Source organism: Nycticebus coucang, chromosome 23 (assembly GCF_027406575.1).
Source record: "Nycticebus coucang isolate mNycCou1 chromosome 23, mNycCou1.pri, whole genome shotgun sequence".
Taxonomy (NCBI): domain Eukaryota; kingdom Metazoa; phylum Chordata; class Mammalia; order Primates; family Lorisidae; genus Nycticebus; species Nycticebus coucang.
In genome coordinates, this window is record NC_069802.1 from 8,835,408 (window position 1) to 8,860,690 (window position 25,283).

Below are 25,283 nucleotides of genomic sequence, written 5' to 3' on the forward strand. Positions count from 1 at the left end.
TATCAGAAATCAAATCTATTTAAAAATCTATGTTCCAAATAAGCCTTAAAACCGTTTTCACCTTGTCACCCTGAGCAGAGTGCCGCGCCATTACAGCTCACAGCAACCTCCAGCTCTTGGGCCCAGGCGATTCTCCTGCCTCAGCCTCCCTACCAGCTGGGACTACAGGCGCCCACCACAACGCCCGGCTATTTTTTGTTGTTGTTGCAGTTTGGCAGGGGCCGGGTTCAAACCCACCACCCTTAGTATATGGGGCCGGTGCCCTACTCACTGAGCCACAGAAGCCGCCCCAAACTTTTAATTTAGATACAATTTGTTACTGTGCAACTTCTCTGGAGAGAAAAAAAGGCGTTTGATCACTTAAAACTTTTAAACATTTTAAAGTTAAACTCATGGGTTTTAATGTACACATCTTAACATTTTACTGAAATATCAGTAACTAGTGGAAATTGCTATTCAAGTAAAATATACTATTTATTTTGTACTCTAAACATTTCATTCAATCAAATCTATTTCTAAAGTTGCCATACATTGGGAAAATGGGAAAATTGTAGCTTTTAAAAAAAAAGGACCCTTATTTACAAAATATTCATTACAAAATTTTACAAAAGGTGGCCACCACATAAAGAATATTTTGTAAATGCTTTATAAAAGTTTAAATAAACATTTTGTAAATACATTTAGCTATAAATGCCCATTTTCCCTATGCATTTTGTAAATACATTTAGATATAAATTCCCATTTCCCAGGGGTGACTTTTGGGACACCCACTAATCCACAAAAAAACATGAAATTAACAGTGGAATATAGTTTCCTTTTTATAACTGCCCCAATATAAAGCAGACAATAAAAATATATTTCTATCTTAAATATATTCTGCAAAATAAAAAAAAAACCTCAAACTCATTTTGATGTCTGTCCTGTAGATGTTCTCATTTTTTTGTCCTTCATTCAATTCTAAAGGTATTCAAAACGGCACCATTTTTAAGAAGTCCGAATTGCAATACAAACGCCTTTTTAAAGCCACAGGCCCATTAAAAAGTTGATTAATTATAATTATAATTATTTTTCCACCTGCTTATAGCTTGCATCCAATCGCTTCACTTTTATGCCTAAACTATATATTATCTCTTCACAGTTACGTAGTTTTAAGAGTTGCTGAACCCTTGCCTTCTTCAACTGCAACTGACTCAACAATTACACAGGTTTCTTCTGGCTGAGGTAAAATAACAAAACAAAGAGAAGCACTTCTTGCATCCTAAGTATTAATTTAAAAAGTTCCACGCCTCACATCACACAAACTTCTCAAATTAAGTCACTGGATGTTTGATTAGTATCTCCATCAACAAAGAAGGCAGAGTCACAGAGTAACTTGCCCAAGTCACGTAGTTAATAAGTTACAGGAAAACGAAGGTTGTATACTAGCAGCTTCCCCGCTAGTTGTTTTAGGAAAATTAAATAAATTAATACATGCAAAGCGCTATGACCAGTCCCTAGTATAACAACATCAACGAATCGACTGACAATACCAATGAGAAAGCCCAGGAAGTTAAGTGACTTGCCCAGGGTCACAGCAGTTTGAGGTGAGGGAATTAGAAAACCAAGCAGGTTCTGCGCTCTCCGCTCTGCCTCCCTTTACAGAATAGCAAGATGGATTCATAGTGAGTCCCAGAAAACCTTACGCATTTCCACGATCACTTGGGCACTCCAAAGTTTTAAAACGTCGTTAATGGAGACTAGGAGGCGGTCACCTTGAGGTCTGCAGAGCTGTAGAACCTGTCGGCAGTCCACGACCCGGGCCCCGGAAGGCGCCGATGAGCAGCCCCTGAGGCCCACGGCGCGAGGGCAAGTCCGCGCCCCCAGCTCCGACCGACCAGGATCCACATGCTCCAGGCGGAGAAGACGTCAAGAAAGGGTCCTGAAACACAACAGTGACATAGCCCACAGTCTCCTTAGGGCCCAGCCGCCAAGATTGAAACACGCCGGCGAAGGCGGAGAAGATCCAGAGCTGAGGACAGCTGACCAACCAGCGGCTCCGTTGACTCTCCGGCGATGCGGCGCATCCCATTGACGTCAGCAAGTCGAACGACGGAAGGCGTCAGTGCGTCTGCGCGCGAAGTTTTGCAGAAGTAACCTGAGCGCAAGCTCTCAATTAATTCCCGAGTATGGCCGGTACAGTCAGAGCGGAGGTTATCTTCCATCGTGTACCGAGGGCCTTGTCGGTTCCTTTGTTTGGTTTCTTTTCTTCTCACTGCTGCGCTGACGCGTGTGTACTGTCGGAGTCCGTAAGCGACCTCAGGAAATCCAGACCACACAGGTGGGGCGTGGTGGAGCCGGGTGTGCAGACCAGCTGCTGATTCCTGACCCTGCAGCGCCGGTCGCTTCCCCACGCCCTTGACCGAGAACTGAATGAGGAGCGAGCTGGAAGTCAGGGAACGTAGCGATCCTTTTATTAGCACAACGTTGGGACTTAGCCTTCTAACTAATGGCAAAGTAACATTGGAACTTTAAAAATCTGGTTGTCTAAATATATTCCCCATCTCAGTGATTGAGCTTAAATCAGAGGAGCGCTGGTGAAGTGAGAATGAGGGATAAAAGAGAGAATGAGATCTGGATAGCAGCCAGTGTTTGTCTCGCACTATTTCCTTTGGCCTTTTCTGGAATATCCAGAATTTGGTGCAAAGGAGAGATATGATAGCTGTGTTCAGTTCACCGTAGTGATTAACAGCATAATCCTTATGTTCTTTCCAAAACCTTTGACAGTTTAATTATTTTAGAGATTCCTTAGAATCAATAATTTTGTGGCAAGCTCAGTTGAAACTGTTATGAATTGAAACGATACTTGATCCATCGCTAATTCTGCCACGTTTGTTAGAGAATGAGCTTACTTATTTTAACAATAGTTGAGCGTTGCTCAGAGTTTAATAGTCTGTATATTATCTTCATTAATTTTCACCGCATCTTGTCAAAAATGAAACTAAACACTAGTTATAATGTGTTTAAAGCAGATTTAAAATAGTAATATTGTTATTGCAATAAGGAAGAGGGTCCATAGTGAACCAAATTCCACTTGAATTTCTGCAGAGGTGACTTTGCATCTTAAAGCGAGAATGGGAAGTTTTCTACTTTCCCTTTGCGTCTTAAAGAGAGAATGGGGAGGGAACAATTGGGCTTGACCTGAGTAGGGAAGCGGATATTTACAACAAGCAGAGGTGGGGGTGGGTGTCGATCCGTTTTAAATCCGTCTAGGTTTGTTAACTAGTGCTAAAGAAAGTTAGGCACCCGGGCCCGCCAATGACGGCTGCAACCAAAAAATAGCCGGGCGTTCTGGCGGGTGCCTGTGGTCCCAGCTACTTGGGAAGCAGAGACAGGAGACTCGCTTGAGCCCAGGAGTTTGAGGTTGCTGCGAGCTGTGATGATACAGCACTCTACCCAGGGCAACAGCTTGAGGCTCTGTCTCAAAAAAGAAAAGAAAGTTAGGCACCTACCTAACTAGGAGACAAGGGCCCTAAAGTCAGGTGTTGACTGGAACATACAAATTATTTCAGCAGCCCTGAGGGTTCTCAGGAACTTGAGGCAGCTGGAGTCATCATTTCAAGGATGCAACTTGGAGCTGTTAGAAACTATCTTAATACGTGTTCAAGTCTTCTGATGTGTGTATGGGAGGGTGAGTGGATGAGGGGAGAGTGTGAATGAAGTAATTTGTGCTGAGAGTCTGTGGTCTTTGTAGGTTGAGGTTAAGCCCTATTCAAGAAGAGGGCTCAAAGAAGCCTGTTTAGAGTTTGGGCAATGAGAGTATCTTTGTAAATCCTCAACCAGCAATTATAATACTTAATATTTTTCTTTAAGCTAATTTATCTATTATAGGTAAATAAAATTTGTTTTAAAAGAAAACTTTGTATGATAGCCTTTAAAAAGCACAATAGCATGTCATAAATAAAAATGTTAGTAACAGGGCAGCGCCTGTGGCTCAAAGGAGTAGGTAGCTGGCCCCATATGCCGGAGGTGGCGGATTCAAACCCAGTCCCAGCCAAAACTGCAAAAAAAAAAAAAAAAAAAGTTAGTAACAGTAAGTATAATTTTAATGAATAAAAATGGGATTCAGTTTTAGGTTCAGTTTTTCTTGATGAAAAGGGAGATTAGCAAGCATTAGAAGATAATTTTAAAATATAAGCACAACACTGAGATCTTTTTCCTTGATTTAAACAAAAGTACTGAAAGTCGAATGATGAACTTTTTCTGAATGACTGTGTTCTTAACATATTGGAGTCTCACTTAAAATTATGTTGATGCCTCCAAAGTATTGGTTCCACACTTTAGAAATACTGCAATAATTTACAAAGCTGACATTATATTCTCCAACCTACCTACAAGTGAAAAATTATACACATTTGAAAAATACTGAGCACCATCATGTCAGGTAATGTACTACAGTATTAGGTTACAAAATGCCCGATTTCCTTAAGTACTGAGTTTGACAGTTGATGCTCCGGTGTTTGTTTTCACTTTGACACTTATTGTGGAGGTCTACCCTCATTCTTTAAAAGGCAAGTTTTGGCTTATATTTTGGAGTTTTTTATAGCAATTTTGGTGAAACCATGGATAAATCTAAACTTTGTTATTTTCGAATATGAGTTTTTTATTTGAACCAGTGCAGCACTGTCAGCTCAAAATGTCAATGAAGTATTTGGGAGGGATGTGGCTAATGAACCCACAGCATGGCGATGGTTTTGAAAAGTCCCATTCTGTGACTTTTACCTTGAAAATGAACCAGGTGGGTAACATGAGACAAGGTGGTTAATGATGAGCTGAAAGCTATAGTGGAAGGGTGTCCAGTTCAACCTATGCCTGAGTTAGCAGCCTTCACATAAAACAAAACTGCTGGACTTGGAAACTGTCATCTGCTTCATCCACCAGAACTTGCACCCACTGACCTACCATTTCCTCCAGGCTTTGGACCACTTCTTACAAGGAAAAATATTCAGTTCTCGGCAAGCTCTAGAAAATGCTTTTGCAATTTTATCACCACTCTCTCTCTAGGCTTCTTCACTGCTGCCATAAAAAAGCTATTGTCGGGTGGCGGGTTCAAACCCGGCCCCGGCTGAACTGCAACCAAAAAATAGCTGGGCGTTGTGGCGGGCGCCTGTAGTCCCAGCTACTCGGGAGGCTGAGGCAAGAGAATCGCTTAAGCCCAGGAGTTGGAGGTTGCTGTGAGCTGTGTGATGCCACGGCACTCTACTGAGGGCCATAAAGTGAGACTGTCTCTACAAAAAAAAAAAAAAAAAAGCTATTAAGATGGCAAAGCAATGTTGACAGTTTAATTGCATACTTTGATTAATTGTTGGAAATACAGCTAAACTTTTGATTTTTAAATCAGACATTTTATATTCCATGACCGAAAAGCTATGGAAACAAAAAATTAGGTAAATTGTCTAAAATTGCCTGACAGTTAAAAGGAAAAATCTATACATGCATATTTGAATGCAGATTGTTGGAAGCCAAAGCTCATCTCTGCAACATTTTTGACAACATAAATTTATTTATTATGCTGCTTGATTAGAAAGAGAGGTGGAGCTACTGACTCTTCAAAGGAGAGGTATCTTTTCTTCTGAAGGAAAAGTAGTCTTTTCCCCCAAGGAGATAATTGGAGCCTTAATGTGCAGGGGAACAATCAACAGCACGAAACATTTTCTCTTCCTGGTGCTGTTCTGCATATTTTGTATATATCGATTCATTTAATCCTTGCAATAACCTCTAGTGCAGGTGCTCTTATCTCTGCTGTACAGATACCTGATAAAGATGGGCCCCAGGCTTTTTAATTAACTGCCCAGAGTCAGACAGTTGGTGGTGAAGTGGACTGTGAGTGACAGCAGTCTGGCTGTAGAGCTTGCACCCTCCACCACTCCATTAAACACCTTGTGGAGCAGGAGTACGAATGAGTGAGAACTTACGAGATGGTGAGTTAATGGTTGTCATAGGAACACCGCTAACATTTAAGACAGTGGTATTTTATTTGAGGCAAAGTTTTCTGAAGAGCTCAAATAATTTAAAAACTCATATTGAGGAGCGGCGCCTATGGCTCAGTCGGTAAGGGGCCGGCCCCATATACCGAGGGTGGCGGGTTCAAACCCAGCCCCGGCCAAACTGCAACCAAAAAATAGCCGGGCGTTGTGGCGGGCGCCTGTAGTCCCAGCTACTCGGGAGGCTGAGGCAAGAGAATCGCTGAAGCCCAGGAGTTGGAGGTTGCTGTGAGCTGTGTGAGGCCACGGCACTCTACTGAGGGCCATAAAGTGAGACTCTGTCTCTACAAAAAAAAAAAAAACAACTCATATTGAGACTTATTTCCCCCTGAGAGTAAATATAAAATGAGATTAAATTCCCATACACTGTATTAATCCACAGCTATTGCATGGCATTTATGTTTTTAAACTTAATGAAAGGTACCTTAGTTTGTAAGAACTGCCATAACTAAGTGCCACTGACTGAGTGGATTAAATGACAGATATTTATTTGCTCATGGTTCTGGAAGCTAAAAGTCTGAGGTCAAGGGGACAGCACAGTTGGCTCCTACAAGGCAAAAGACCTCTGTCCTTGCCTTGCAGCGCTTGGCCTCCTCACTGTGTCCTCACGTGGTCTCCTCCAAATGTCTGTGACCTAATTTCCTTTTTCTGTGTTACTGAAAGTTTGGCACTTGTCCCAGGCCACATCAGAGGAACTGGAACAAGTGGTTGAAGAAAACAGAGAGGAGTTTATTCATTTTGTGGCAAATTAGGAGAATGGCAGTTGATTTTTCTGATTGATCACATCTCCCATTTCTGGTGAAGACAATCCGGTGACCTTCACCTGTCCAAACCTCCAACCTTGGGTGCCTCAGCCCAGACAGTGTAGTTGAGTCAGCTCCAGCAGTGCAAAGAACAGAGACAACTGGGCTGAGGCAGGGATGCAGGTTTTAGTTCTCACAAAGGATAAGAGAGTTTTAAAGAGACAGAAAACACTTTTACTCTTTTTCAGGCCGTTGTCTCTGTGACATTGACACCAGTTATTTGATCTGGGTCCTTCTCAATGACCTATGTTAACTTAATTTCTTTTTTAATAACCCAAACTCTAAATACAGTCACATTCTGAAGAACTGGGAGGTTTGAATTTAGGGCAGAAGAGACAATTTAGCCCGTAACTGAAGGTGTAACCAATACAAATATCACATATAAATGCTAACTTAATCCGCTCTAAATTCTGTTTCATAGTTATTGATATTGTGAAGCAATGTTAGCACTAGTAATACTATTTTTTTATCCCTAATAACTTTCTGAGGACACTGTCCATTTCTTCACTCTTTCATTCAGGTTTATTGACAACTCAGTAAGTGAGGAGCACTGTCTCAGACACAGAGAACAGTAATGAACAAACCCCTGTTCTAAACTGCTTATAATTTAGATCAAAAATAGCAAACTATTGGCCTGGGAGTGCACTCGAACCAATATTTTAAAATTAAATAGTTCATAACGTTCGTATTTCTAGCTCCTTATACAGATCAAAATATCTGACAGCACCAGGCCTGATTCCAGCCTACACAGCAAGGTGCTGGCGCTGAGCTGCCCTGATGTGTTTAGCACAGATCTGCTCCATGGAGCGCCTGCACCAGACCTTACAGTCTCTAACCGAACAGTGTCAGTCTCCCTTCATCATAGCATTGGTTCTGTTGTTTTCCCCTTATGGGGAAATATTTCTCTGGTGCCTCTATTGAAGGCAGGAAAATAAAGGGTGATTTGAGACACCATGTTTCAAGGGGGCAAAAGCAGCATTAGTTTTCTGTGTGAGTGAAAATTTCTACCTACTTAATATAAAAATAATACAACTTTCAACACCAATGCAAAACTCCGAGGATGAATCTGACTGGAAAAGATCTACGGTAAACAGTTAAATGAACTAAAACATAAATACAATTTTAACAGGGTTTGTGTTTGACTATGAATTCACGTTACTCTTAGAATCGGCTGTTTCTCGTCCTTTCATTACCTGCCCAGCCCAAAATGAAACCTGAGGTCTAATCAGGTGCATCCGAAAATCGCCAAAATCAGTGCTGGACTAACAGAACTAACAGTTCCGTTATGAAACAAAAGCCTAAATGACACTTACACTTAGTATCAATATTAAAAATTTGCGAGGAGCGAAAAGATTAAAAATAGACATATGTTTTGGCAGAGTTGGAAAAATATTCCCTGCTTCATTTTGGGAAAAAAAAAAAAAAAAAAAAAGGAGAATCTGGTGCTGCAGGACCACGGACCAAAGCAGATTAAAAACCGCCGAGATCAGCACTAGTAATACTATGAATAAGTGTTTAAAATAATATCACAATGCGCCACCGTGTGTCGACAGTGCAAAATGCAGCCTGCAAATTCTTTTTTTTTTTTTTTTTTTGTAGAGACAGAGTCTCACTTTATCGCCCTCGGTAGAGTGCCGTGGCGTCACAGCTCACAGCAACCTCCAACTCCTGAGCTTAGGCGATTCTCCTGCCTCAGCCTCCCGAGTAGCTGGGACTACAGGCGCCCGCCACAACGCCCGGCTATTTTCTTGCAGTTTGACCGGGGCCGGGTTTGAACCCGCCACCCTCGGCATATGGGGCCGGCGCCCTGCTCACTGAGCCACAGGCGCAGCCCTTCTTTTTTTTTTTTTTTTTTTCAGCCAGTTTTTAAATTCTTTTGTGATTTTTTTTTTGAAGACTTTTATATTAAAACTTTGGACATAAATTAGGATTTTATAAATATTTTTTATCACAAAATAGAAGTGCTTGGGGTAGCAGAGAAGATTGGCAGGAATTATCTGTGGACAGAACAGTAAAGGAGCTTGCTGGTTAGCATTGCACCATTGTTTTATGCAGAAGCCGTTGTAAGAAAGGAAAGAACACAGCCTATTTTTTGCTTAGAAACCTTATTCTGATAATGGTTTGTAAGATTACCGTGAAAAGGAAAGCAAAAGGAGGTGGTGAGAGTGAGAAAGGGAAGACCGCTTTCTGTTTTACTAACCTAAGTGAGATACAAGACGGTCCTGGATGAATCCGGCCATGGCATGAAGAGGGAATGGGTCCACGTTTGGGAGACAGAATGAACAGAGCTAATCTGCTGTAGATGGAGAGAAGGGAGCACAGAGTAACTCCAGATTTCATCTTAAAGATGCAGCCTTGAGCTGTTAGAATGAAATCATTTGTGCTAAGAGTCTGTGCTTTTGTAGGCCAAGCTTGAGATCTTGTGGAGAATAAGGCTCAGAGGACCCTGAGTAGAGTTTGGTCAAGGAGAGTATCTTTGTCCGTCCTCAGACCATATGGCTACTAGATACTTACTATTTTTCTTTAAATTAACTTACCATTTATATGTAATTGATTTTTCTTAATAGAAAACTTTGTATGATTACCCTAAATGGAAAAGGCAGGATGACTTAAAAGTTGTAAATACAAAATAACGATGAATAAATGTTCATTAAAAGGATTAAAGGTTTCATAATAAGCCAAGAGGATATATTTCTAAGTGTACAAATGCTGAGAAAAATAGATATTTACCCCTTAAGGAAATTAGTTTTCCTGTGACTTCATTTGTCTTTTTAAAAACATTAGCATCTACTTCTTACCTGCTTTATTTTTTGCTTCTCTGACATTTTATATTCTTTTTATGGGAATCATTACTTGCATAGTGCCAATTCATTTTTTCTCTTCTGAGTTCTCTAATCTTTATCATTAGTTTTAGATTCATTAAATACCTCATGTTAGTATTGAATAACTTGAAAGTGAGTTATCTTAGGAAGCACCATTTCCTCATATGCTTGTTTCTCATTGGCAGTTATGGGATTAATTTTTGCTCATAGGAAGGGAATTGTCACAGTTTGAGTAAAGAATATGAGAAATAAACATTTTTAAAGTTGCAATAAGAACATGAAAAAGAGGAAACTGTAATAACAAAAAAAGTCTAGACGTTTACTGAAAAGAATCTCTACAAACCGTACTATATTTAAGTTTGCAGTAAAACATGTTAGCAGAAAATTTTGGCACATTCAGGCTGTATATGAAACAGCTTTGCATCACAGGTAATACTCTCCCATTGAAAACTTCTGTTTTGGCCACATTACGAATGTAAACATTTTGGGGTACACTTTGAGTATTAGCAATATTTCAGTGATATAGGAAGTGTTTTATACAGTATATCCCATAGTCCAATAATGTCATTTTATTGATGAGAAAATTGAGGTGCACAGAACCTACATAAATTGCCTGCGGTCACACAAGAAGATGACTTCTCATGTTAAAATGTAAATGCAATGTTAGCTTACAAGTTTTTAGGAAATGATAATTAGGGAAAACTCTGCAACTGACCGTGGTGCCTAAGTTAGTGGAGAAACTCGATGCCATTCTTCACTCTGGGAAAGGATGAGCTGTAGGCCCTCAAGTATTTTATAATTCATATACATTGATCTTGATGAAATGAAAACCAGCGAGGTAAAAATTTGCTTCGTTTAAATCTTCATTAATTCAACAAAATTGCATTGAGTATCTACTCTATCCCAAGTGCTGTGTTAGAGGTTATGTAAGATATAAAAGTACAAATCTGCTCTCAAGTATCTTACTGGGATGGATCATAAGCACTGGACGTAATTATTATAGGTGGTAAACAACAATAGTGATGAGATTCTATTTTCAATTAAAGTAGTAATTGCCCATGATAGATCAACCGCTGCTATATTTCACCACAACTGGCTCTATTTTTTGAAGATTTTGCCATCATGAACACGAAGCGTATACCAGTCACAGCTGATAAATGAATGAGACTTCTAATGACCCCAGAGTATCTGACTTTTACTGGGCACAACTGAAGACCTTCCTAAGCAGAGAAAAATGGACTTGTTTGTAGCTAGCCTTATGTAGACTTATGCATTCTTCAGAAAGCAAACATTACGTGTTAATTAGCATAACCACCATGCATTCTCACTGCTTTCCTAACTCATAAAGTTCCCTACAGTTTTTCCCTCAGAAATTTACTCGTAGAATTTTTTTCTTTGGTGTGTGTTCTCTTGTCTGGAAAATTGCTGAATTCACTTTGATGATCATAGTAGTGGTTCTGTTCTTTCCTTGATTAGTCACTGTCTGAGTTTGAGAAATCCGAGCAGCACATTGATCTCTACAGCCTAAAACCCATCCCTTAGGTGTGGGATCAAAAATATTCAAAACCACTTCAAGGAGAAACAATGGTGTGCAATGTGTCTTCCTCATTCACCGTTTTGCTTCCTGTGCTTTTAGTTACTAAAAATATTAAATAGAAAATTCCAGAAATAAACAATTTATGAATTTTTAATCATGCATCGCTGTGAATAACGTGATGAGATCTCTTGTTGTCCTGCTCCATCCGGGCCTGGACTGGACTCCTGCCTTTGTCCGGCACATCCATGCTGTCAGTGCAACAGCACATGGGAGGTCTCGTTAGCCCCTTAGGAGCTACCTCTGTTACCATGCCGACAGATTGCAGGAAGGGTGAGTACAGCACAGTAAGATGTTTAGAGAGAGAAGAAAGGGAGAAACCACATGTATATATACATCAACCTACTGCAGGGCAGCTGGGCTCTAAAAACAAGTGTTCTTAGAGACCAAGGCAAAAGCTAAGGCTCAGAAGTCTGGTAACGTTATTTCACCACATTTACATTTGCCACATTTTATTGGCCAAGCAAGTCAGGAAGGCCAACAGGTCAAGGTAAAAGGAATTCCTTCCTAACAAGAGAAGCATGAGGAATTTATAGCCATCTTTAATCTGCCTCAAATTGCAAAGTATCCAATTGTATAGGTCTATCATGATTTATTTAACTAGCTCCCAAATATTAGACGTCGAGGCTACTGTGAGATGTTGCTTTAACGTGTGTTCTTAATACATCCTAAGATAAATTCTTCCGACTGAATTTGCTAAGCCAATACAGAAGCTTTGTAATGCTTGGTTACCTGCTAAGGATTTAAAAATGTATATATATACTAAATGAAACTCTATGTTAGATTTCTGGTTGTCTTTTCCTTACTAAAACTAGATTTTTCTATTTTTTTTTTGAGACAGAGTCTCACTACGTCACCCTCGGTAGGGTGCTGTGGCATCATAACTCACAGCAATCTCAAACTCTTGGGCTTAAACGATGCTCTTGCCTCAGCCTCCCAAGTAGCTGGGACTACAGGTGCCCGCCACAATGCTCAGCTATTTTTTGTTGCAGTTGTCATTGTTGTTTAGCAGGTCCAGGCTGGATTCAAACCTGCCAGCCTCGCTGTATATGGCTGGCTCTGTAATCACTGAGCTATGGGTGCTAAGCCTAAAACTAGATATTTTTATTTTACCTTTGGTAACTTGATAAGTCAAAAATAATACCTTATTTTAGTTTAAAACTATTAATAGTGAGTTTAAATGTTTTCCACAGGACTTGCTGTTATGAAGTGTTCATTCTTTGCTCTTCCCATTCATTTTAATTTCTTTGCTCTTTTATTCTGAATTAGTAGACGATATCTTAAATGTAGTCTCTGCAGCCCTGATTCAATTTTCTGGACTATCTATATTCTCTCCCATTCCCGTTCTGTTTTACCAGATGATATCTCATCTCTACAGTGCTCCTAAACTGACACAGCTCTTTGTTTCATGTCAGCTTATCTTTGTTTCTTGCTTTGTATTTTGTTCTAATCTATTGTCTTTGCATTTAATCTGATTTCTGACTCTGACTTTGAAGCCACATGTGCATGTTATGAAGGCCAGATGAAGTTAAAAAATATAACTTGCAGGGCAGCACCTGTGGCTCAAAGGAGTGGGGCGCCAGCCCCATCTGCCAGAGGTGGTGGGTGCAAACCCAGCCCTGGCCAAAAACTGCAAAAAAATAAAAAATAAAAACAAATAAATATATGTATGTATGTATATATATAACTTGCATGTTAAAAAAATACTGAATAGGCATCTATAAACCAGAGTACGTCACGGTCCTGTGAAAGGGAAGAGATGAAATTGGTGCTACTTTCAACCTCTCCACGTTGTGGGCTTCTTCACGACTCAGCCCAAACCCAAAGAACAGAGTACATTACAGATGCCAAACCATGCCTGGCATGTCACACACTATACACAACATGGCAAGGCTTTGTATCTCCCACGTGTTTGTATACGGGCGAGTAGAAATAACGCCTCTGCTAGGGTTTCCGGTACTCCAGTGGATCATCGTGCACGGCTTTCACTGCAGACGGAATGTTGGGGGAACGTGGGGTGGCCGGTGAAGAGCTACATTCCCTCAGGATACCTCGTCTCCAGATGCTCCTTGTGTGTGACCCTATCAACAACAGTGTCAGGGGCACACTGTAGTTCCCAGGATGTGTAGAGCCCTTACTCTTAGCCCATTCAGGCTGTGGTAACAAAATTTCATAGATTGGGTGATTTACCCAATGCAGAAATGCATTTCTTATATTTCTGGAGCCTGGAGGTCTGACGTCAGGGCGCCATCCCAGGGGAGTCCTGGTGAGACCCCTCTTCAGGTCGGAGGCTGCCAACCTCTCATTGTATCCTCAGATGTCGGAAGGAGACGGAACGAGCTCTTAGCCCTCTGGCCCCTTTCCATAAGGCCCTAATGACTAATCCACCCAGTAGTCAAGATCTACTAACCGCCCAAAGACTCCACCTCCGAACATCGTCACATGGGGTTTAGATTTCAACATATGAATTTGAGGGCACACAAACCTTCAGTCCACAAAAATGAGTAAGAAACCCCACCTCAACTCCACTAAGCTGCAACCCTCCCTCATTGTAATTCCTGACACCAGTCCTCCCGTCTTCCAAGAGTGTCTTCCTCCAAATATTGCATAGATCAGAACGTAGGAGAAGGTGGCAGGATCATTTCTCTGGCACTTTGAAAAGCAGCATCACCTGCTCTTCTAATTAGAACAAAACCTGGATCTCTGCGCATCCCAGGAAATCTTCTTCCTTTCACATCAATGGGCTGTTCTTGTGCCTCGGAGGAAGAATCTTTTTTCTCGCTGCATGTTCATTGACCTTACAGAGTTCCACCCAGATTCCAACAGGAGGTTGAGACCACGCATTAATATTTCAGATCGTGGCCTATTTCTCTTCTTCTAAACCTTCATGTGTTACTTTGCTGGGAATTGTGAGTCACTGTCCCAGCCTACTGACATTTTAAACCAGACACCCAAGAAATGTTTTAGAGGGAAAATTAAATTGTATTTAAAGTATTATGTTGCTACTCTGTACCTTACTTTCCCTAGCTCAGATTTCTGAATAAAAATAAGAATATTGCAAGACAGAGTTTTCCTTTAAAAAGTACCTCCATGTAAAAGCAATATTTGTGTAAATGTCCCAAATTAAGTAACTGTGAATTCTAAGTAGTTAGTAAATTTCTAGCGTCAAATGAAGGAAAGATGCATTTTTATGAACTAGAATTTGCATTTTGACAATTGCATTTAAATATATATTATGATCATTTTCTTCAAACTGTCTTAACAAATTTCACCTACTGATCATAATAAGATATTCACATTGAAATTGAAATACCTTGAAAAAAATTATAATAATGGTGCAATTGCATAGGCTATGAAATAGCAATATTGGGGCGGCGCCTGTGGCTCAAGAAGTAGGGCGTTGGTCCCATATGCTGGAGGTGGCGGGTTCAAACCCAGCCCCGGCCAAAAACCACAAAAAAAAAAAAAAGAAATAGCAATATTGTCATAAAAAGACATAATTATGAAAGATCATTGTGAGAATTTTGTCTTTCTTTGCTGAAGGAAATATAACCAACATAAACATGCATCTTTAGTGAGCAGTACCTAATGGATTTTAGTCAAAATATCAAGTAATATTTTGGCAAAGAAAGTCCATTTTAGCCTTTCTTATTATTTGAAATGTTACTTCTTTATTACAAAATAAGAGATGAATGCTCAAGGAATGTTGAATCTCTAATCACAATCCATCTGTAAGACAGAACATTTGCACACATATGCCCCTTACCTTCTTTTAATAAAATGAAATTTTGTGCAGATTTAGGTAATATTGGAATTAGAGTTCACTAAAAAAATTATATGTTGCATGACTGTAAATAATGGACATAAGAATATCAGTACCTGCTATTGACCCAGCTTCATTTTCACATAGATTTAGAATTATAACAGGCAACATTTATTGAGCATTTACTACTTGGCAGCTAATGTGTTAATTGCTCCTTTTGCAAAATCCTGTTTAATCCTTATATTTTATACATAAGTTTATTTATACACATACATATATGCATGTAAAAGTTATACATATGTGGTGATTAATAATTTAGGTATACTATGAAACATATAAAAAATAAAATTAAGTGGGTGAGATAAAGATGAAATGAGCAGGCCAGGCGTGGTGGCTCATGCCTGTAATCCTAGCATTTGGAAGGCCATAGATGGGTGGATTGCCTGAGCTCACAGGTTCGAGACCAGCCTGAGCTAAAGCGAGACCTGGTCTCGAAACATACCAGGCATTGTGGTGGGCGACTATAGTCCCAGCTACATGGGAGGCTGAGGCAAGAGAATCTCTTGAGCCCAAGAGTTTGAGGTTGCTGTGAGCTGTCATGCCACGGTACTCTACCAAGGGCGACAAAGTGAGACTCTGCCTCAAAAAAAAAAAAAAAAAAAATGAAATGAGCAGTACCTATGAGGCAGATGTACGTACATTTTTTTCTTTTTCTTTTTTTTGGCCAGGGCTGGGTTTGAACCTGCCACCTCCGGCATATGGGACCGGCGCCCTACTCCTTGAGCCACAGGCACCGCCCCGTACATTTTTTCTTTTTAACATACGAGAGAACTGAGGATCCCTTTCGTTAGATAACTTAAAGTAGAATTAATGTAATTTGGGGGAAAGACTGTTTATGAAAATTAATTGTATCAATTTGCTAAATGTATGTAAATTTTACTACTTATGACATTCTAAATTGACTTCTATAAGAATATGGTTGCTAAGAATGTACAACTCAACTACTGCTCACATCAGCTCTCATAATTACAGGTGCAAAGTACGTTTTTGCTAACATGGATACCACTAAACTGAACACTTAATGAGAATTCAGTAATAATTCTGATAGATTCCAATTTGTTCTACTAAGACAAAAGTGGAAGCAAACAAGAAATAGCCAGATTAAAAGTCGAACATAATTATGATAGTATTAATGAAGCAAAACTCTAGTTTTCTTGCCATAGAATATATTGAGCCCTTTAAAATTCATGCAATGAAACAGAACTTTATGCCTATTTTCATGTGACTGTGTAATATTCTGGGCTGCAGTTTCAGGCTTATAAAATATAATAGAAGCAGCACAGTCTTTAAAGGGAAGATGATTAGGAACAAATCTCTTGTGGCACCAACAAATAGCACATGTGGAGAATTCTGACCAAAATGCATTAAAAAATGATGGAAAAAGAGATGCACTGTATTCTTCTCTGCATTAATAAGAATAGTAATTTATAGGTAAAATGCAGTCAGTGTACATTAAATTATAATAGAGATTGCCAAAATAATTGCATGATAAACACTGGTGACAGGTACCAGTTTATCTGTCAGCAGAGGTAGAAAAATTATGACTTTTTTGTTTGGTTTATTGGCAGTTCTGTTCAGCTAAAAGATATTTTGAGGGGTTATAAATAAACATCATTTATTGTTTCCAAATAATAACAGTCATAACACCAGAATTTTGGATAGCCATAGAAATAGAGAGCAATAAAAGGTAACTGGGCTGAGTGAGAGAATGATGTCCCAAACTACATTCTTTCATATACTGGGTGTGTGACTTTGTGCAAATTACTTAGCATCTCTTGAGTTTCCATTTTTATATCAGAGGATTGCAGTGATAGATGTCATGATTTTATATGATGCTTATATTGATATCAACTAAAATATTGGGTTCTGAGCATGCAGAATTAATTGTAGTGATCACCCATCTAAAAATTCACCCTTTAACGTAATATAAACATGTATGCAAACAGAAGCTGCGTCTCATGCCCGTGTGACTGAACAGATTGTCAGGCAGAGAGCAAATTGTTGCGATACAGCTGGGAGCAAGTTAATCTCCACAATACTTGACTGATAATCAGAGAGATAGTAAGAAATTCCAGATGTAGATGGAAATTCTCCTTGAGTTCCACTGCCAATTGTAGTTAGCAACCATAGAAACATCTTTCCTGATTTTGGCAATTCGTGGAAAGTATAACTCTTACAGTCTTTTAACATAAGCTTTACTATCTCCTACCAATCTGCTACTTTAAAAATAGTATTTCATTCTGTTGAATAATAACAAACAGAGGCTAATTGGGAGACCATGTAGCTTCCACCAGGCAGATAGCAGTGGAGATTGGTTAGTGGGAGATACATTTCTGAGAAAAAAATCGGTAGAATTTGTGGACGGATTCGATGATTTCTTATTTGAGTGAGTGCGAGCTTTGGAATGTCATTTCTTGAAATGGATAAAAAAGTGTTAGGTTGAAGAGGGTAGAGTTTAAAAAAAATCCAGTTTAGATTATATCAAGTATTCAATGTCTGTCAAATAGACAGTCTGGAGCTGAGAAGAAAGGCTATAGCTGCGTCTCTAACACTGGGAACTGTCTCTGTATAAATAATACACAAAGCCAAGGAAACAGACGAGGTCATCTTAGAAGAGAGTTCAGAAAGAGAACTCAGTGAGGGGAGAAAGAGGGTGGAGAGAGAAGGGAAAATGAAAGGGAAGGGAAGTGGTTGTGAGTAGAATTTGGGGCTTTTATATCCAGTGAGAATCTTCATTTACATTATGTAGTCTTTGAGGTCATTCAGAACCCAGAAATAATGATTTAAATAAATGAGCCAAAGCACTCAAGTGATGATACTTTGACCATACATAATATTGATCTAAATCCTGTTCTTCAACATGCACTATAATAATCAGCTGATTCATTAATGGAAAAACACTTCAATGCATATTTTATACACATACAGTGTTACATTTATAGAAGCAGCTTTACAATATCCTGGCATGTGCATTACTGTGCCATTAATGCACCGCTCAGGAGATTAAAGTCATTTGCTCTTCAATGTTTCATAGCTTATAGTTCACTAAAGGCTTAGATTAATTTCATTTTTATATGCCATTTTTGGTCCATGTATTCCTGTGATTCATTTCATCAAGACAGTTTTTTATGAAGGAAACTATGTTAAAAAGTACAAAATGAAAAAATAAGTTTAAAATTTATCAAAGTGTGCTAAGATTAAAATCATTACCTTTGGTAAACTTTTCTATGAATTTATATGTCAGAAAAAAAGAATGGGCTGGAAGGGTGGCTCCTGCCTGCAATCCCAACACTCTGGGAGGCTGAGGTGGGAGGATTCCTTGAGCTCAGGAGTTTGAGATCATCCTGAGCAAGAGCGAGACCCTGTCTCTAAAAACAGCCGGGCATTGTGGCAGACACCTGTAGTCCCAGCTAGTTGGGATGTTGAGGCAAGAGGATCAGTCAAACCCAAGAGTCTGAGTTTGCTATGAGCTACAATGATACCACAGCACTCTACCCAAGGTGACAGAATGAGACTCTGTCTCATAAAAAAAGAATGTACCCTGAATCCCCGCTGTTTTAGGAAGGACCTATGTTCTCACCCAAGAACTCTGAAAAAATAGAAAGATGACGATCTAAATTGGGCTAACATACAGCAATCTGGCCTCATTCTACAGTGTTATATATCAGCACAGAAAGGTCAGAATTCCGTAAGTCATCCTCAGGAAATGTCTTTTCCTGCTTCCTCCCATTTAATAGTAATTGCATCCTATCAAGTCTCTTTCCATATACTTTCTCTAACTGCTCAGTCCTCTCTGTCTCCACCGGACCTTCCTCCATTCAGTCAACTCGTCATCATCTTCCTGCACTGAAATCTCTTTTTACTGATACTCTTGTCCCAATCTTGACCCCTTCAGTTCAACCTTCCCACAGCTGCAGTGACTTGTGAACCTCTCCCACTTCCCCTGCGGCCCTCATCTGAGCCAGCTGCGGCTCATGCCTCTGTGAAGGAGCAGCTTCTTCCTAACCCAGCTCCCTCTGCCACTTCTGCAGAAGACTGATCCTGCCATCTCGTTGCTTAAAATCCTTCAATGACAGCCCATTTCAATTATACTAACATCTAGTCTCCTACAATTTTATGGCTATAGTTAACTGTGTTTGTAAATTATAACAAGTGTTATAAGATACTGTATTTGACTTTTGGTAAGCTTTTTTTTTGGCTGTAGCATCTGTTCAGATTGTCAGATTGTCAAATTTAGAAACCTATATATAGCCAGCACGTCATCTTTCCACAAACAGATTTGCTTTAAGAGTGTCACGTAAAGCTACATTTGTTGGAGGATCTTTCCACATAAAATACGTAGAGGTATGTGTCTAATCCTTCTAAAAGACTTGGCATATAAACAAAATACAAAGTTAGGTTATGTAAGAACTCTAATACCGATAGTCATATTACATAAGGCTTTGCATGTTATGATAACGTAGTGTATTCTTGGGAAATTACTCCCTATGCTTATGAAAACAGATTTTCATGTATTGAAAAAGTTATGCTATTAAATTTTAAGGTCTTTAAATTATAACTTATTTAAAAACTTATTACTAAGTCCTGATTTTAGTTTATGTAATTCACAGCTACTTCCATATACATTACTAATGAAAAAGTCTGGATTTATTAAATCAGACTTTAATAAAGTTAAATTGTTTAACTTTATTAAATTGTTGTATAAACTGTTACATCAAATTTTAGAAGAGCTTTTTGTATTTTTATAGAACTGAACAAATTTGATATATTTGATATTTGTTAGTAGAATATTTCTGATTAATGAGGCCCATAGAGTTAAGGTTGTTTATGTAATTTTATTGAAATTTACTATACATAATATTCATATATGATTATAATTACATGGATTACTTCTAATCATTTGTAAATTTACACTTTTATTTTATTTTTATTTTTTGAGACAAGAGTCTCAAGCTGTTGCCCTGGGTAGAGGGCCATTGCATCACAGCTCACAGCAATCTCCAACTCTTGCACTCAAGCAATTCTCTTGCCTCAGCCTTCCACGTAGCTGGGACTACAGGCGCTCACCACAACACCCGGCTACTTTTTGTTTGTAGTTGTCATTGTTGTTTGGCAGGCCGGAGCTGGATTCGAACCCACCAGCTCTGCTGTATGTGGCTGGTGCCTTAGCCGCTTGAGCTACAGGTGACGAGCCAAATTTACACTTTTAAAATGAAAACATTTTTAAAAGAAAAATGAGATTAAAATGTTAAGCAGAAACACCATAACTACTCAATTGAAAAGTCTCTTCTCCACTCTCTAATTTTTATCAAGAGAGCCACTATTACCTCTCTAATCTCTTATTCTCCTCTCAAATCTATTTCTCCTTCTGGTATTCCTGGCCACTAGGTCTAATTCAAGGTCATGAATTCCTTTTAACTCCCAGAAGTGAGCAGAAACTATGTATATAGAAAATCGCCTGCTGCCTTAGGGGTGTTGGGCCTTTCTCTCTGACTCAGACAGAAATGCAGGGATAGTATCCGAAGGGAAAGAACAGGGGAAATGTTCCAAACATGTTTTAGAATTGCCAGGTAGAAGCAGAAAATAGAATTCAGGGTTTGTTTTCGTCTTGGGGACTAGAGAAGCTGTTAGCAAACATGAAAGCTACAGGAAAATCAAACTTATTACCAGCCATGTGCTTTATGGTCTTCCTATAAGCGCAGGTGTATCTCATATACACACACGTGTATATACACACACACACTTATAAGGAAAAACGGACATTGCTTCATTGTTTAAGGGAAAATCTTCTAGTTGTGTGCCAGGTTTTAATTTTTTTCTCTTAAACTGCTAAGAAGAAGATATTTGGAGGAGAATGTTACTTCTTCCAGATCAATTAAAGTCAATTTAGTCAAAGTCACAATTCAAGCTGTGAAAACTTCAGAAGTAGTTGGAGATAACACGTTTTGCAAATGTTTTTCTTTTCTTTTTTTTTTTTTTTGTAGAGACAGAGTCTCACTTTATGGCCCTCGGTAGAGTGCCGTGGCATCACACAGCTCACAGCAACCTCCAGCTCCTGGGCTTAGGCGATTCTCTTGCCTCAGCCTCCCGAGTAGCTGGGACTACAGGTGCCCGCCACAACGCCCGGCTATTTTTTGGTTGCAGTTCAGCCGGGGCCGGGTTTGAACCTGCCACCCTTGGTATATGGGGCCGGCGCCTTACCGACTGAGCCACAGGCACCGCCCTTGTAAATGATTTTCTAGCATAGATATCTACATTCTTCCTCCAATACTTAATGTACCCCTTCAAGGAATACCTTCTTCTCTGATAGGAATCCAGTCGTAACTACATTGTCAACTAATCTTTGTAAACATCTCAAAAAAATTATAAATGTCTCAAAAAAGTATATTGTAGTAAAAATTTATACTTTTTTTGTTTTTCAGGATGTCAAACTTAGGACAATTTGACTCTGATTTTTATCAATCTAATTATACCATTGATAATCAAGAGCAGAATTATAATGATTCTAATGCCAATGGAAATCTCTCTGGATCTAGAACGTAAGTCCATTAAGAAGTCTTAATATCATGCCAAGGGGTTAGAGGAAGAGAGGCTTCCTTTGAAGAAGTCAAAGTTTTCCCCAGCATCTCATCAGAGTCCCCAAGAAAAAATTATCAAGAAAACATGCAGAGATGTTAATCCAGTTCTCCATCAAGCCCTTTATCCCCTCAGGGTTGGGGTTCTCTTCACGTTTCATCAAAATATCACTGAGCAGGGAGTCTGGGCAAATAAGAAAGCATTTTCCTTTTTCCTAAGGTTTTACAAGACACTACTTACAGAAAATATTTCATTTCATTTAATAAACTTTTGTTGAGTGCCTGCTTGTATGACAGAAATTAAGAAGGGTACTATAAACCCAAACATAAGAATGGAATCCATAGTCCTTTTCTTTACAAAATGTAAGATTTTATGCTGAGAAATTGGGCAACTAAATATGCAATGATAACACAATGTGACTAATGTGCTATGATGGAATCAAGGTAAATATATTTCAAAATGTATTTGTTATTTGAGATGAAAATTCTACTTGGGTTGAAAATAAAATGATTTAAGTTTAGTATTTGCCTTTCAAATATGGCATTTAAAGTAAGGAGAATTAGCTTCGATTTATGGCTCTAGTTAGTAGTTGTTGTCTTTGTGATACTGGAAAGACTTCTCTGTCTCAATCGAAAAATAAGGATATTAATCCATTTCAATGGAAAATAATTACAATAATGTATAGGAAAGTATATTTTGAAGTAAGGCCACTATATAAATACTATTAATTTATATGAATATGGCTTGTAAAAGAGATCGAAACTTTGTTGCCTAAAGTCACTTAAAGGCAGTGGATTTGGTTACATGGTTGCTTTTTGGGGCATTGTTGTGTGGTCTAGGTTGGCAGAGTAGAAGCGTCAGACGGTTTCAACTTTCATAATAACAAGCATTTACTGTTACTATGTTAGGAACTGTTCTAAGGTTTATATAAATTAACTCACTGAATCATCAAACACCCACACGAGTTAGTTACTACAGGTTGAGCATCGCAAATCCAAAAATCTAAAATCCAAAATGCTTCACAATATGATGCTTTTTGAGTCTGAGTCTGTCTCTGCCTCTTCCTCTCTTTTCCTCTCTCCCTCCCCTCACACCTGCTCTCAGTTCATGGGGCTAATTTTTTTTTTCTTTCAGTTTTTGGATGGGGCTGGGTTTGAACCCACCACCTCCAGCATATGGGGCTGGCACCCTACTCCTTTGAGCCACAGGTGCCGCCCCATGGGGCTAATTTTTAAAAGCCTGTTTCACTCAGTGGCATACTGATCTGAAAGCTGATTGTACTTACTAAGATAATGAAGATATTTATATTTAAAAACATTTCTTATTTTAGAATGAACAAGGAGATAGTTTCTCTTTAAAAAAAAGAACAACAACAAAAAAAAACCCTTAACTATTCAGTAAGTCAGATAGGGATCATATCCAACCACTACACCTAGTTACCTGGGTTATATTACCTAGGCAATATTTTCCCACTATACTTTTCCAATTTTTGAAATGTTAAGGCTATTTATATTATTTGAAGAAAAAAATAGATATTGCTATGTAGAGATGAGGGCTATCCGGCCCCATACACTGAGGATGGCAGGTTCAAACCTGGCCCCCGCCAAACTGCAACAAAAAAATAGCCGGGCATTGTGGCGGGCGCCTGTAGTCCCAGGTACTCAGAGGCAGGAGAATCATTTGAACCTAGGAGTTGGAGGTTGCTGTGAGGCTGTGACGCCACAGCACTCCACGGAGGGCAACAAAGTAAGACTCTGTCTCTATAAAAAAAAAAAAAAAAAAAAAAAAGAAAGAAAGAAAGAAAGAAAAAAAATCTCTTTAAATTTTGGTAGAATTTTAATAGATCAATGATGAATCGTCATCTTTTCTGAATCTTCAGGCATGGTCTTCTAATATTTCAAACACAGTTAATGGCATCACTGCGGACCTCGCTGGACCAACCAGAATCTGGGAATGTTGTATAAGCCAACTCCCAAAGCTACCACCCCCTGACCCACACTGTCCCTTAACTGAGTCTTTACAATGTGGTAACTGAGGGCTATCCGGCCCCATACACTGAGGATGATGTGGTTTTGCAAAGGGCACTGATAGACAATACCTGCTTTGGGAATCTTACATAGAAAAGACGTTTCTTGGAGTCCAGACTAAATTTTTTCCACCACCAGGATCCTCTTTCTGTTGAACTATCTTACTATCATCTCCTCCTGTTTAATGTGGGGGTGGTCCGTATTCTGGAAACTTCTATGGCTTCAAGTTCCTGAAAGGTTGTAATGGCTCCTGGTTGGAAGAAATATACATAAACTTGAATACGAGATTAAAGGTAGATATAGAATTTTAAGAATTTTACTTATTTGGTGGCACATACCTCACCATCCAAATTACAGTGTATTTCTTCACATCACACAGGGAATGGACTCACCAGTTACATCCCCCCAGTTGAAGTTGACTATTAGGATGGAGTTCAAACTTACAGTTTTTTTAAAAAAACAAAACCTCTTATAAAATGGGTAGGTAGAAAAAAAAAAAAACCTTCTATGAAGACCTGAAGGTCATGGCTTCACCTATGAATCATGTAGGAGGTGGAGCAAGATGGTGGCTGAGTAACAGCTTCCCTGCAACTGGGCACGGTGAGTCTGGGGAGATAAAACTCCAGGCATCTCTGGCTGGTGGGATCTGCCTATAATCATCCCTTTGAGGATACAGGGAGTCAGAAAGGGACTTCTGGACTGCAAGAGGAGGACAAAAACAGTGGAAAACTGGCTAGTGGTTGCATGTGTTCAATCAACCTAATCCCACTGGCACCTGTAAGTACAAGCAGCAGTGAGACTGCAAACTGGAAAGGCCTTATCTGTGAACTGTTTCGGTGTTTTTGGACTAGGCACTCAGTTGAACTGCCTTGTGGAGAACTTTGGGCATTGTCTAGGGACCCAGACTGAGCTGCTGAGCCAGACGGAGCTAATAGTATTCAGCTGTGTGCTGCAGGGAGACATTGTGAGGGAACTGCCCCGGCAAGTTCCGCCCTCAGGGTCGCAGAGAAAGGATTGGGTGGGAGCTAGTAACCTAGTGACAGAGCAACCTAAAGGTGGGGACTGAGCTGCCTTACAGCCTTCACACTCAGGTGCAGAGTGAGACCAGTTTTGGCACACTGGAGCCTCGGGATGTTGCCCTGGGTAGAGTGCCGTGGCGTCCCCCTTCATAGCAACCTCAAACTCCTGGGCGTGGCACCGCCTGGAGCTGCCATAAGAGCTCCCTGACCCACAACCCGCCCACGCTGGGCTGCTGCATGCCCTGACCAGGAAAGGAGGGAGCCACGCAACTGGCGTCCTCCCTCCTATAACCTCCCTGACTCCACACTGGCCCACTCGTCTGGCCAGGGACTCTGGTAGCCACGTGCCCTCCAGAGCCCTCCATGCCTCTGCACAGAGCCCTTCTCCTGGCCAGAGACTGCTGGAGCCTGGGGCTCTCTATGCCAAAGTCACTAGGTGCCAGGCATTCCCAGAACCATGCACACCACCTCCTGCCCTGTTGCCGGATCCGGGTGTGTCACACTCTGGAGCTGCTTTCACAACCAGAACTCCCTGGCAGGGGCAGCCCCAGAGGAACTATACAGGATCACTCCCTACAAAGATCCAGCAACAATAGAGT

The 25,283-nt window shown here is 39.8% G+C and overlaps 2 protein-coding genes across 10 annotated transcripts in view; one reads left to right on the plus strand and one right to left on the minus strand.

The window, feature by feature from the left end:
• GUF1 (GTP binding elongation factor GUF1) overlaps positions 1-2,038 on the minus strand; it is a 42,039-nt gene extending 40,001 nt beyond the window's left edge. For 7 of the 8 annotated variants that reach the window (XR_008377188.1, XM_053577614.1, XM_053577613.1 and 4 more), the window contains exon 1: positions 1,752-2,038. Coding sequence is in view for 6 of the 8 variants with exons in the window: in XM_053577614.1 (XP_053433589.1) it covers positions 1,752-1,886 (135 nt within the window). In the remaining 2 variants the exon portion in view is untranslated. Of the gene's footprint in view, positions 1-1,682 lie in introns of all 8 variants that reach the window. The other variant, XM_053577616.1, reaches the window with a different exon arrangement.
• Positions 2,039-19,340: 17,302 nt separating this feature from the next.
• YIPF7 (Yip1 domain family member 7) overlaps positions 19,341-25,283 on the plus strand; it is a 37,421-nt gene continuing 31,478 nt past the window's right edge. For both annotated transcript variants that reach the window (XM_053577623.1, XM_053577624.1), the window contains exons 1-2: positions 19,341-19,406; positions 21,485-21,601. In XM_053577623.1, the coding sequence (XP_053433598.1) occupies positions 21,486-21,601 (116 nt within the window). In that variant the 5' untranslated portion in view covers positions 19,341-19,406; position 21,485. The remainder of the gene's footprint in view (positions 19,407-21,484; positions 21,602-25,283) is intronic.